Below are 13,696 nucleotides of genomic sequence, written 5' to 3'. Positions count from 1 at the left end.
CTCATCTCTGTTTCCAGAAGCAAAAGTAATTTCAACTCCAGTAGTTATTTGGATTATTTTTAAGCATTCCACATATCTAGGCAGATAGAATTCACTAATCTCTGAGGCCAAAAGAACATGACAAAGGACTCACTAGCCATCAGCAACCTACAGATTGTGGATTCCTAGGAGAGCTCAAAATGAACCTGGCTTGAGTCTACTGCCTTTCTGTTAATGGGGATCCAGTTCTTTCATCTTTGGTTCTTAAATGCATTAATGATAGAAGGGTAAGTGAATGGTTCCAATTAATAGTTGAAATTATACACAATTTTCAGCTCTTTTTCCTTATCTTTTGAACCATAAAGAGAGATGTGGGTGAGGGGCATGCCAAAACTTTCCACAATGTACGTAGTCACCAGTTTTCTTAAAATGTTAAAAAATAAATAATCTTTTCTTCTGATAAAATAAACTCATTTGTAACAAATTCATCTGGATATTTATTTTATCCCTTAATATCCCTAATAATATTATCAGGTATGACAATGGAATTGAACGTTATCTTACACAGAATAAATGTCATGTATTACACCATGAAACTGCTAATTGCACCCAAGTCTGTTTTTGCCTGAATTCAAAGCCTTTGACTCTTCGAACTGCATTTCATTTAAACAATTTTAATGTAATTAATTTAGTAAGAGAAAGATGAGGAATCTATAATATTCCTCTTTTTGCAAAGCGTTGAGACATGTTAATCTTATGATAAAAAGTAAGAATATAGGTTTTTAATATTCTGATGTGTGATATATAATATAGGGATGGGTACAGTCTTACTCAATGTCAACAACTCTAATTTGTGCTCTCTGTCATCTGATAGTAATCTGCCCTCTATTTGAAGTGGTTCCTGGGGTTGACTTTCTTATTTCTCATTGCCACCAAGTAGCATTTGTTCTGCTTGTGTATCCAAGCTGTACGAAAAGATATCAATACAACATTTTGTGTTTCTACTTAGCAAGTGAGCATCAAAAATATTCACTACAGGAAGTAATAATAAAAGTTTACTATTTTATGTATATTTTAGACCAAATTCAGCCCTTGAGGTTTTTGACTGAATCTTCAAAGCAGTCCTGTAATGTATGCTCTCCTTGTACAGAAATGGAAACTGAGATACCATCAAACAACTTGGCAGTGTCCGTTCCCAGGCACAAAACAAGAATGCAGTTCTGAGTGTACCTGTGCCTGAGGTTGTGAGGTAAACAAACTAGTGTTTATTCCTTAATTATCATGGCAGAAACCCTTCCACATGTTTCTTTAAGATGTTACCCTTGACTTACTGCTCAGATAGAAACCTCAAGATTTTATGAACTTTTCTTGCAAATAATTAAAATAGTATACTTTCTTGATAACTCTGGAATTGTAGTTTATAATCCTAAAATATTTTCTGTCTATGTAAAATATCTGTAATGACATATGAACTAAATAATAAAACTCTGAAAAAGAATGAGTTAAATTATGTATTTTGAAATAGCCAAGAGGCTATAAAGCAGTCATCATCTACCACATAAATTAAAAGACTGGAATTTATCATTTCACAAAATGTCAAATACATTCCACAGAAAGAAGAGAATGTTACTGAAGAAAAACTGGGATATAACAAAAATGTATTTATCAAGAACAGCTAATGAATCTGTCTCTCTGACATACACTCTCTCACACACACACATGCACACGTGAATATATCTCTAAGCACACCACTTTTCTTTGCCAGTCTCACATACAAACAAAGTACTATTATAGAAACTATTTCTGTGATAATTGGATTACTGCAAACAAATAGCCCCATTAAATACATGTAATTCCCAGAAAATAACAGACACAAAACTCTTGATAATTATGTCTACATTGTTTCAAATTACCCCGAGAAATTCTATTTAACAATGTCTCCAGAGTGACCAAATTCTCCCTATAATGCAATCTTATTTTTCATAATGAAATTATTCATTCTATTCTCCTAAAAACTCTCCTTCAAAAGTTTTCTCAAAGTTGGTTTTGTAGCAGTAGAACATCATCTTAAACCTACTACTTCGGAGGCTGAGGCAGGAGGATGTCAAATTTGAGCCCAGCCTGGCCTTATTATCAAGACAGTGGCTCCAACAAAATAATAATTTTTAATGACTCAAAATCTTGGAGAATTATCAGCAATTTTTAAAAACATTCTTATGATGTTAGGATTCTAAGTTTTAGGAAAATGATTTAAAATAAGTTTCCATTTAAACATTTTCATTGTTACATTTTGTAATTATTTAAAATTTAAAATATCTTTGTTTAATAGTTAGATTGTTGTTCAGTGAATGTGTGGATGTTAATAAACAGAACGACCTCATTAGTGTCAACATAAACTGAAGTTTAGTCTGTTTCTGGTTCTTTTAAGATAAATCCCACTGTCATTTATCAATCAGCTGTGGAATGGCTGTACCTGACAAGCCCATGATGCCACATAGCCTAAGATATGATAAAAAACTCTTCTGTTGTTATGGTATCTCCAATTTTCAAGGACATGTTTTCCCATCCAAGGAAAATAAAACACCTCACGCTGTGTTTTTCTGAAGAGGTATAACTACTCTCTCCCTTGCCTTATTTTCCCTCTGGACATAGTAGGTCATTTCTGTATCATATCAAAATTAGTATTGTAATCATAATTCACGCTTTTGGAGAATTTCAAGGCCAGTACAGATGATTCATCATGGAAAAGTCCCAAGTGAAGCATACATCACATCAAAGTAGGATTAAAGTAACAAAGGCAGGAGGGAAGGAAGAGACACAGAGAGTTCATTCCTACAGCCCTGCCTGGAAACCAAGTTTTGGTGCAGTGAGGTTTGTCTCCTTTATCTTCTTGATCTACATTCCTGCACTTTAAATCTGATATTTGTAATATATGTCAGAAGAAATATTGTTTCATCCTGACTATACTACTCACCTAAAGAAATGAAATCTATATAATCATATGGTTTATGTTGTCCCTGCCACAATGGAAGTAACACTAGAGGAACCTGAATGGATACTAAGTCAGAAAGAGAACTCTGGCAAAGGGTTAATTCAGTCATAAAAAATAACTGGGCTAAAAAACATCTTTTCTTATATCAAATTATATTTATATAATTTAAATAATATAATATATATTATTATATTCACGCTGAACATGGAAATGAATGATTTATTCTTTATTTGTTTATGTAAGTGAAGAATTACATGATATATATATATATATATATATATATATATATATATATATATATATATATATATTTTTTATTTATACCCATAGGTAGCTTTTGGGTTGTTTAAACCTTCTTGTCTGGTGTCAATAAGTAGAATCTGGGTATTTAGAAAGATTAGACTAAGTATTTATAGTACAGGGATATTTCTGAGGCTTGCTGATTTTAATAAGAGTAACAGTATCAGAGACCCACAAAAGAAGTGCCACACATTTGAAAGCAATCTTAACAAAGAGGGGTATAGCACCATAACACGAAGGTGCCCTATTCACATTACATTAAGCAGACAAAAATTTAGAATATGCCTCACTCCTACCTAGTTTGTGCTCATATTTTGAATATTGAAATAACTACAAAAAACAAAGAATTTAATCGTGTGTGGGGCTAAATAAATTGCACAAGACTAAAAAGTAAATTTCTGAAGAAGACTCCAAATAGTAAAAATAATAAAAATATGCATTGTTTTGACATAGAGATGACATATTTTTAGATTTCAAGATATAGAAACATTAAAATATCTTAAGAAAATTTTTACCTTTAAATGTCTTTTAAAAATTACCCTAGTTTTTCCAGCTGTAGTGGTTCTACTCACCTGGAGAAAATTATAAATTTTATCATACTAAATTGTAAAACAGCCCTTAGGTTTAATTTATAAATTAGAAGTAAACACTTTACATTGTTTGTCTAGTTAATATGCTAATGTGAAAAATGAAATACAACAGTAAGTTACTATACCCAAAAGAAGTATCAATATAAATAAAATAAGAAAAATCAAAATTATTAGAAGCTATGTCAAATGTAAACTATACGTACAATGAAAACAAAAAAGTCATATTCACAAAGTGACCACAATATACTCACACAGGTACACACACACACACACACACACACACACACACACACACACACACACACTGCAAATAGAATAATTGGTCTAAAACAAGAAATTATTCCCATAATATCTCATTTCTACATGCTTTCTAAATGGTACAAATTTCTAATTCTGAACATTTAACTTAATTTTTTCACTAAAAGAAAGAACACAAAAATTATTCTGTGTAATAGCATAGATATTATTGGAGAAAGAGTTACTGAGATAATGTAAGAATAGCATCCACTTTCTTGGAAATTGGTAAATTCTGCTTCAAACAAACTTTCCATTTACATGAAACTTAAATTATGATCACTTTTGAAATATTAACTTTGAGCTCAAAATTCTCATTTTCTCATTTCATGAAAGGGACACACCATTATAAGAGGTTTGATAATTATTAAACTCCTTGGAGATAATCTCAGAAATTTTACCTAAAAATTGCTAGAAAAAGATCATTAATTTTTCAACTGAATTCCTAGAATCTTCAGTAGAGCCAGTATAAGAAACAGAAAAACATTTATTGAGAGACCTGTAAATCCCAGTCAATGTTCAATTCTAATACACAATTAAAAGAAGAGAGAGAGAGAGAAAACAAGAATAGTTCCTCATCTTAATTTAGAGTCGATGCCCTTTATAGAAAGTACCCTTCGATTGGCTGTGTCTGCCGAGCTGTCTTATAGTGTCTGAAACACTGAACTATTAGCCAAGGGCTGCTCTTGCCCTTACAGCTGTCAGGACTACAGGTAGTTAGAAAGCTGGAAGGGCTTCTTTTTCCCTAGAAGCCAAGAGGACCAGAGAGCTGAATGAATCTACATCCAGTTGTCACAATGTCCCAGTGCAGTGACCTGGCCCTTTGCAGGGTAGCTGTGAAACAGAAAAGCTCTCTGAGTCTTGAGTCGGCAGACTGAAGCAGTTAGGTATCAAATGGGAATCAATACAGATGCGTGGTACAGTTTCATGCCATTATTTTTTTTTACACATTTATTTTCTGTCAGCCCAAAATACATCTATTTTGATCAATTACAATCTTATTTCTGGAAATTCCTTTGATAAGTAAAGTACAAAACTTTCAATACCAGCAATTCAACAATCAATTAATTATTCTGATATAAATAGGCTACTTCTTTCATCTAATGTTTTAGTTGGATAAAATAGTATTTAAAAGATGAATAATGTGTTCTTCCTAGTTTATATTCATTTAATTCATACCATAATTTCTTACCATAACAGCATCCAACTTAGTTCTGGTTTCTTTAAAATGTTTCATATTAAATTTAATAATGCTGTTTTTAGTACATTTCTCAAGGAAAATAGATATATGTGATTGTCTGAGTAGCTAATTGCTATGTACATCCTACAATTAAAATTATATATACACACAATGCCCCAAACAAACAGGATTCCTTCTAGGTATAGTGTAATAAAGGCTAGCAAGCATTAAACAATTTGAACACAGATACTCAATCTCAATAATGCAGGACTAAAATCCAGTGATAGAAAAGACACCTCAGAACCAATATCTTGTAAAATTAAGGTTTAAAATCTGACACACACACACACACACACACACACACACACATGCACACACATACATGTGCATATGCACGTACATGCATGCATGCACACATGTGTGTAGGTACATGTAAAATAATTTTAGAGTTCTTTCTTTTAAGAGATTTTCTAATTTAGGCAATTTCTAAGTGTCTTTGGGAATCAACTCTACAAAAAGTATATAGAATTTTATTTTTAAAAAATAAACTCCAAAGCAATCTATTTCTTAAAGCAGGCAGTGAATGCTGTTTCTGAACACAGTATTTTAGTTAATTATTCACAATTCCATTTTGTTTGCATCTATTTCTGTTTCTCTAAATAGATTCATCTCTGGGGTCTTGGAAGGTATTCAGTGTGCGCAGCAGGTCTGTGGAGAACAATCTTTTCTCCAACATCTCCATCTGCTGGCTTAGAGAAAAAGTAAAATTTCAATTGCTATTTCTTTGAAGGTAATTTTTAATTTTTTAAAAATGTATGCTGCTTTATAGAATTAAAATATAAAATTCTTAAATTATTGCTAGCTATACAAATGTTTATTTACCATAATCATTAAGATAAGCAGAAACAGATTATCATGTGCTAATTTAATATTTACTCTCTAATTACCAAACCCTGAGAGATAGAATACTCACATGTATAACCTATTTAAAAAGTTTCTCTTTTAATGTTTTTCTAATTATTGCCACATTATATTTAGCTAAATTGTGCTGAACTTATAATATTTCAATTCTTTCCTAAAAATCTTTGTTGGTTTTGTTAGCTATAGAAACAACAATGTCAACTTATTATTTCCTCGACACTGAGATTTTCTGCTATCAAGATGAATTGTTTGTGGAGAATTGCTGAAGTCCCTTCCCATGCACACATTGATCCACTCTGACAAGACCTCAGAGGCTGCTCCCTAAAAAGAGCATGGAGTTTCCAAGACCACCGACGTCAATGATCAGAGGACAATTGCAATTTGGAACATGTCTTCTGACCATTGGAAGGCACGGGGACATGGCGCTGGATGAATGAATGAATGAATGCATGCATTTGGAGGGACCTCACTCCTTCCAACCCCTGCTCAGATGATAATCTCAATTTTCTCCTTTTCACCTTTGCATTTTCTTACAGCGAAGGCCTGTTTAAACATTCATTTGAAAAATTATCTTAGTAACACTTGTAGACAAAAGGAAAGAAAAGACACGGGGAAAAGAAAGGAAGGGTGAGGAAAAGAAAGAAAATGACAGAGAAGAAGAGGAAGGGAGGTGGGAGGGAGGGAGGGAGGAGGGAGGGGGCGGAAAGGAGGGAGGAAGGAAAAGGAAGGAAGGAAAGAAAAAGAAAAGAATACAGGCCCCTACTGGAAATCTGTCTTGATCTCCTCTGGTATCCATGGAAACCAAGGGGAACAAACAGGTACCTTCCACTATCCCTCTGTGACTGAAAGGTGTGGGAGCTGAGTACAGCAGAGCGATTCCTGATCAGAATAAGATGACTTCCTTTCATTTAACTCAAACCATCCTGAAGTCTTACTTAGATCTTTAACGCCATGTCAGCCTCACCGTTCCTGACTGTCCACCCACCTCACAAACACAGTTCAGTTGCTAAGCAGGTCCCTTCCTCCATCAAAACAACAACCACTAAATGCTAACATTTTGCTTTCTTGACAAATGTATTCGATGATGCTGATTATTCTCTTTGCATTGACTAAGAAAAAGAATAAGGTAGTTGCAGAAGCAGCGATGTGTGATTCATGTAACACATTGGCATTAGAGACCTCCTTAGGGTTCTGGAGAAGATGGGGACAAGACATTTTGATCTTATTTGTCAATGTTCCTAATGCTGTTGCATCCTTCCTATGAAAGAAGCTGACGAAGTACAGCACACAAGCAAACTGTCTGCACTGGAGCAAAATCCAGAGCAGAATTTACATGATCATGTTTGGCTTCACATATCTGACAGCAGAGATTCCTATTTATTTAACCGTGGAAGTCATGGTTGTGTGGTTGTGCTTCATACGTATTTCTCCTATCTCCTTCTTTCCCTTTAAAGGGATAATTTTACAATTTCTATTGTCTTTAGCAAAAGAAAAAAAAGGATGGAAATAAAGGAAGAAAAAGAAAAAAATGGTAAAAATATTTCCCTTTGTGGGTTTTGAAAATTTTAAAGAGATAAAATGAATTTTAAAATATGTAAATTGACTTTGCTTGCTCCACTTGTCAGTGCGGACTCTAGAAAATTCTGTCTACAGAACTTGTTTTCTGTAATTGTGCCATACGAGTTGTATGTAGCAGTCAGGAAGCTCACAGCACGGGGGTCACAAAAATCAAGGTGCTAGATTCTCCCAGGGCCTTCTTTTTGCTTGGTTCCTCCATGTTATTTTGGTGTCTGGTATAAAGATCTGTCAGTAGGGAAGTCTTATGATCTGCGAAAGGACATTTTAAAATTTTTGCTTCATTTTATTTTTTTTTAAAAAGAAGAAATCTACAAAAACAGTGAAGACAAGTATACTGGATTCTCAAAACTATATGGTCAGATATATGAAATTCAGTAGTTAAATGAAAATCGTGCATTTGTTCCGTGTGTATGTATTCTTACCACGTATCTTATTTCAGTTCAGTTCATTCTAGAAATAAACCCATTTCACAATACTGGACTTGGGAATACACACCACACAAACTATATATAATCTCTGACCCTTAAAGAACCCCAGTAGAGTGGCTTAACACCTGTTGGAATTGAGAAACACTAATTCAGTTTCTGAATGTATCTGTTATTTTCCCAGAAAGTTTGCCTCATTATTTTACCAATATTCAGCTTCCTGATTATTAACTATTTTCACAGTGTCTTGTCAGTATCTCAGAATCTATGTATACACCTATTTGGCAATAGAACATGTCATGACTCTGTATATGTACATACCATTTACAGTTAGGTAAAATGCTCAACACAGGGGCATGTCAAACTGCAACTCACAAGAAACACGAACAACCTGATCCAGTAGATCCCCAGGTCAAATATGGACGCCTTTGCCATTTGCTTAAACAGTTTCTTTGTAATTTCTATGTAATATCATGTATTGCATTGCGATACCCTTCTATGACACTCTATTACATTTTAATTATTTATTCACTTATTTATTTGGAGGGGGCACGTGGAGGTCAGAAGACAACTTTCAGGTGTCAGTTGTCTCCTCTAGTGTCAAGTACCGAGGGAGTAAACTCGGGTTCTCGGGCTTAATGAAAACAAAACAAAACAAAAATACAAAAATACAAAAAAAAAAAAAAAAAAAAAAAAAAAAACCAACCCCGCTTTATCCACTGAGCTACCTGGAGTCCCTGCTATGAGCAAATCCTTCTTCTATCAAACTGTATTTCTCTGTCGTTTCTGTCTCTATTGCTATGTGCCTTTCTTTAATATCAACATTTTAGGAGAACTATCTTCTTAAACTTAAAGCTAGAATTCTGGCCATGTGAATGACTTCAATCGCATTACCCTATAAGCTACTATTTATTTTTTCAAATTTATTTATTTCCACTTATCCTTGGACAAGAGTTGCGACCTGTCCTGCTAATGTCCCCGGTGTTACAAAGCTAAAGCTCAGAATACATGACAGGTTTCTCAGGGGGAGGTGGGTGGGATGGTAACCGGCTGTGGGACTACTGACTTGGGCATTTCCTCTGGTGATTTTCCGCTCTGTCTGTTACATGGGAGTTAAAGTGGGAGGTAAGCCACCTGCAAATCTTCCCCAAATTGATATCTATGGAATGGAAGCTGAGAACATCAAGGCAGGAAACACCTGCCAGCCTGGAGGCCGGAAATGGTGGCGGCTGGAAGCATGCAGGGTGCTGCCTCAGCGCAGGGACCCGGCTGCCGGCCTCGGGCGACCTCGCACTTGCCCCGAGACTGGGCTCGGATCATTCTGCCCAGAAGCCTTGCCAGAGCATCCCCGCGAGTTCCCGAGCCCTGCGCAGAGGACAGGGGCTGATACTGATAACTGCAAAGGGTAAAATGGCTGATCTGCGACTTCTTCAGATTTTAAAACTCAGCCGGATGCAATTGCTTCCGAGTCATCCTCATTCTCCAGTCGCCTTTGCCGGAGCCTGAAAACCTGGAACAAAGCACGCGTGGCCAGCAAGTGCTCTGGCCATCCTGGGCTCCATTTAAGCAGGAGCTTAAGTGAGCTGAGAAAGGACCTAGCTTCTGGTTCTCACCTTCCTTATCCCCATTCTGCTGGCGACCTGGTTGTGGTTTGTATCCCCTAAGCTGGCAGACAACCATCACCACCCTCATCCCCCACTGCCTGCATCCTCATCCCTTCTGGGTCTCTATCCGCTTAGCATCCCTTCCTCTCCTGCTCACACCAGCCAGTGAGAGCCTGCGTCAGCCTCGTGCCCGCGCCCCTCGGGTGGGCATTATGTAACAGCCCTGGTCCCAACTCCACAACCATTGTAACAACTTGTCCCGTGCAATAGAAGGACGTGGGGCTCGCGGAGACTGCCCGTCGGAGCTGCCCTGCCAGGCTACAGGACTAAGGCAGTCCCCCCATGGGATCTGTCCAACAGTCCCACAGCGCGCCCTGGGGAACAGCGTGTTCTCTGTTGGTAGGATGCCAATAGGCGCACAAGAGGGAAAGGGTGGGAGAGTCTCTTTGGAGGCTTCAGAATCAAGCAAGAACCTCCCCTGAACCCGAGAAAGACCGGTCGGAGTCCAACCCCCACCCAACTTCTTAGTGCGCACACTGGTACACTGTTCAGTGCCTTTTCTCCCCTCTCCACTGCCTGCCGGCCAGTGGGGGTCCCCAAGATTACAGCCACCTTCTTTCTGCACCCTCACACGCACGCGCGTGTGCAGTCACTCCCACCCACACATGACATGCCAGCAATACACACACACACACACACACACACACACACACACACACACCATCCCACACTCGCATTCAGAGCTTGCTTTCCCTGTGCAGCACTAGAAATACATGAATATTCATTACTTACAAGCATTGGTGACTGCGAAACTGTTGGCTACCTCCAAATTGTCGATATGGGGTGTCAGTCTGAACTCCGAAGTGGAAAACTGAACCATCCCTACCCGAAATGCACTGTATTCTTGATCAGCGCCCCTTGGAAATAGCCCCCCTGCAAAGAATAAACAGCAAGCAAGAGAACCATGTCAGAGCCCTGGAGATATAAGAGTGGAGCCGCTAGCACCCAGCAACCCTAGAGCCTTTTATTCACGCTACCCGCTGGGATCAACACAGTCACTGAGTTGGGCAGCAAGGGTTGGACATCCAAAAGGTGTTCAACGCGCCTAGGCACGGAGGAGAGTCTGAGGGCCAGAAATATTCTCCTTCTTCTTAATTGCAAGCTTTGCGTTTGTATTCCCCACAAAATCTGAGCACACTACAAGATGCCTTCAAGGCAGAAGTAACGCAGTCCGGGGGTCAGAAATGAGCAGATCTTTCCTTCTATTGTGTCCAAAGGCATAATCATTTCTTTTTGCCTCAACCTAAGAAAATCATGTATATTCTAGGTAGTTTAAATCTGGAATGCAGTCAAGGTATGACATAAGTCTACATGACATGAATTAATTTGCCCACTGTGAACAAAGATTACCAACAAATTATGCACAATTCAAAGGCAAAAGGTACCTACCTATCTGTATGCTGTTAGAAGAGACACCAAAAATCAGTCCCCATAAAACAGGAGAAAGGAGGACAGAAATATGCATAATCTTTTGCATTTCCAAGAAAAGTAGAGCATCCACAAAATACCCCCTCTTTTCCCTTTTCCTCCTTTTCCTTCTTTTGCCGTTTTCCTCAACAAATTAGATCCTCTGCATTTTGAAATCGAAATTTAGCAAGGAGCTGCTAAAAACACGAAGTGGAGGCAGAAGAATCCTTATTTCCTGGGTCTTGCTGGTGGCTGTTGATGCCTGGCGTCCTGTCCCCTCTCCTGAAGTCCCGAGGACTGGCTGAATGCAGTTTTCAGCTGAGCTGCCGCTGTGGTCCCGGTGTCTGGGAATATTCAGCACCCTCCCATGCGCTCACACAATCACCCTCTTTCGAGCTCTCTTCTCCTTCTCTCCTCTCTCACACGCGCGCGCGCACACATACACACACATACACACGAGCACACACACACACACATACACACACACACACAGGAAAGTCACAGAGAGGAGCAGGCAGTCCCCGGCGCGCGTGCGCGACTCGTGGCAGGCGGCGGGATCGCGCACCCACCCCTCCCCCGCACAATGCCCCGCACCCCGCACAGCACTGGCAGCTCCTGCGAGGTGCCGAGAAAGCGCGGCTCAAAACCGGGCAGCCTGGTGCCTCTTAGAGACCTCCAGTCTTGCACATCTGAATTTTAGCACCGAGGACAGCGCTTCTGTCTGAGCCGTGGGCTGAGGTTGCAGGGCTTTCTGTAGCTGCAGAGATGCTCCAGCCAGATCCAAAGGCTGCAAAACTGATTTCCGGTTGCTATGCCTAGGAAACGAACTGCTAATTGCTGTTGGCGGTGGCGCTTTCTTCCGTCGGGCCCTGTTGTTTTACATTAAACAAAACGATTATGATTTGATCGCCTGAAAATCCACTTAGCTATATCGACACACTGTCTTCTGCATTACCTGATCCAGCTAAGAGGCAAAGGAAATACTCCCCTTAGAGAAGATTGCCAAAATTGTGAACTTTAGCTTTATATGATGTAGACATAATCTTGGGGAAACCCCAAATTCTATCCTTAACTACAAAAGATGCAAAAAAATGTATCTGGATTGAATCTTTGAAGGACTATGTGTGGAAACATATCTTTGGAGTATGTCCTTTTGGGTTGTGGTATGATTTGTTTAAGCCACACTGCCTGTGGATTGCTCTTGAACTTCAGTGCCGACTCCCTCCTACTGTAGGGTCATGTAGACTTGGCTCTTAGATGTCCTTTCTTTATATGGATTGAAAGGAATCGTAGTTTCCTGGGAGGGGAAAAAATAGACCAAGCTAGTCTAGAAAGACTGCAAGGCTGCAAAACCTTTCCAGACACTTAGTTCCATAGAGGATACCCCATCATGTTTTGGGTTTAAGTTAAAAATATAAGCATTGCATCATGAAAAGAGGTTACCTCACTACAGCAAGTCTTCTTGAGCCTCTAGGAAATGAAGAACAGGATAGAAATTAAAGTTTGTGGGAAGGAGATCGGTAGAGTACTGGAGATTGTATATGCCTGTGAAATTCATGTTCAACATCCTACTGCGTGCTAAGCCATCCCTATGTACCTGCTGCTCACAAGTCTGTCTGCTGCCTCAGGAATTCAACAAATTGTATGTGTTCTGTTTTACATAGAGAAGTAAAGACTCACCTCGAAAATACTGTTGCCAGGAGACAGGAGACTGCAGCTGACAACATCGGAGGAAGAGTCCACTGATGGTCCAAAGTGCATGAGAGTGCTTCACGGTTAGATCTTGTAGACAAAGCGTGACTTCAATATCACACACGGTGGCATCCCTTTTAACCACATTAATACATACTTTTCCCTTAATCACACTGGACCTCAAATTCTTCATTTATTAAAATAGAATTTTAATAAAAAAACACATCTCCAGCATGAAAATGAGAAGTGATGAATGAAAGCAAGAAGCACAGCAATTCCTGTGGCCTTTATACCCTGTAAGCTTGTGATTTCATTACGATCTCTCTCTCTCTCTCTGTCTCTCTGTTTCTCTCTCTCTCTCTCGTTCTCGCTCTGTCTCTGTCGCTCTGTCTCTGTGTCTGCATCTCTGTCTGTCTCTCTCCCTCCCTCTGTGTGTGTGTGTTCCTAAGACAAAAGTGTGAAACATATATATATATATATATATAATTTACTGAGCTTACATATCATAGGTGAAAATACCTTTTTTCTGTAACCAACAATTTATTTCACATGTGAATCAAAAACTCCATAAAAATATTAAGTCAGTCCTCTGAATAAAAAGAGATAATAGAAAGTCAATGAGAATAAAATTGTAGGCAGAACAAGAATTATAAATATCCCAACTTGTTATATAA

The 13,696-nt window shown here is 38.4% G+C and overlaps 1 protein-coding gene across 3 annotated transcripts in view; it reads right to left on the bottom strand.

Moving 5' to 3' along the window:
• Gria2 (glutamate ionotropic receptor AMPA type subunit 2) overlaps nt 1-11,400 on the bottom strand; it is a 116,627-nt gene extending 105,227 nt beyond the window's left edge. For all 3 annotated transcript variants that reach the window (XM_038347469.1, XM_038347471.1, XM_038347470.1), the window contains exons 1-2: nt 11,313-11,400; nt 10,656-10,796 (exon numbers count right to left, since the gene is read on the bottom strand). In XM_038347469.1, the coding sequence (XP_038203397.1) occupies nt 10,656-10,796; nt 11,313-11,400 (229 nt within the window). The remainder of the gene's footprint in view (nt 1-10,655; nt 10,797-11,312) is intronic.
• Nucleotides 11,401-13,696: the final 2,296 nt, after the last annotated feature.

Source organism: Arvicola amphibius, chromosome 11 (assembly GCF_903992535.2).
Source record: "Arvicola amphibius chromosome 11, mArvAmp1.2, whole genome shotgun sequence".
Taxonomy (NCBI): domain Eukaryota; kingdom Metazoa; phylum Chordata; class Mammalia; order Rodentia; family Cricetidae; genus Arvicola; species Arvicola amphibius.
The sequence above is the reverse complement of the archived record's forward strand: the minus strand, read 5'-3'. Positions and strand labels throughout refer to the sequence as shown.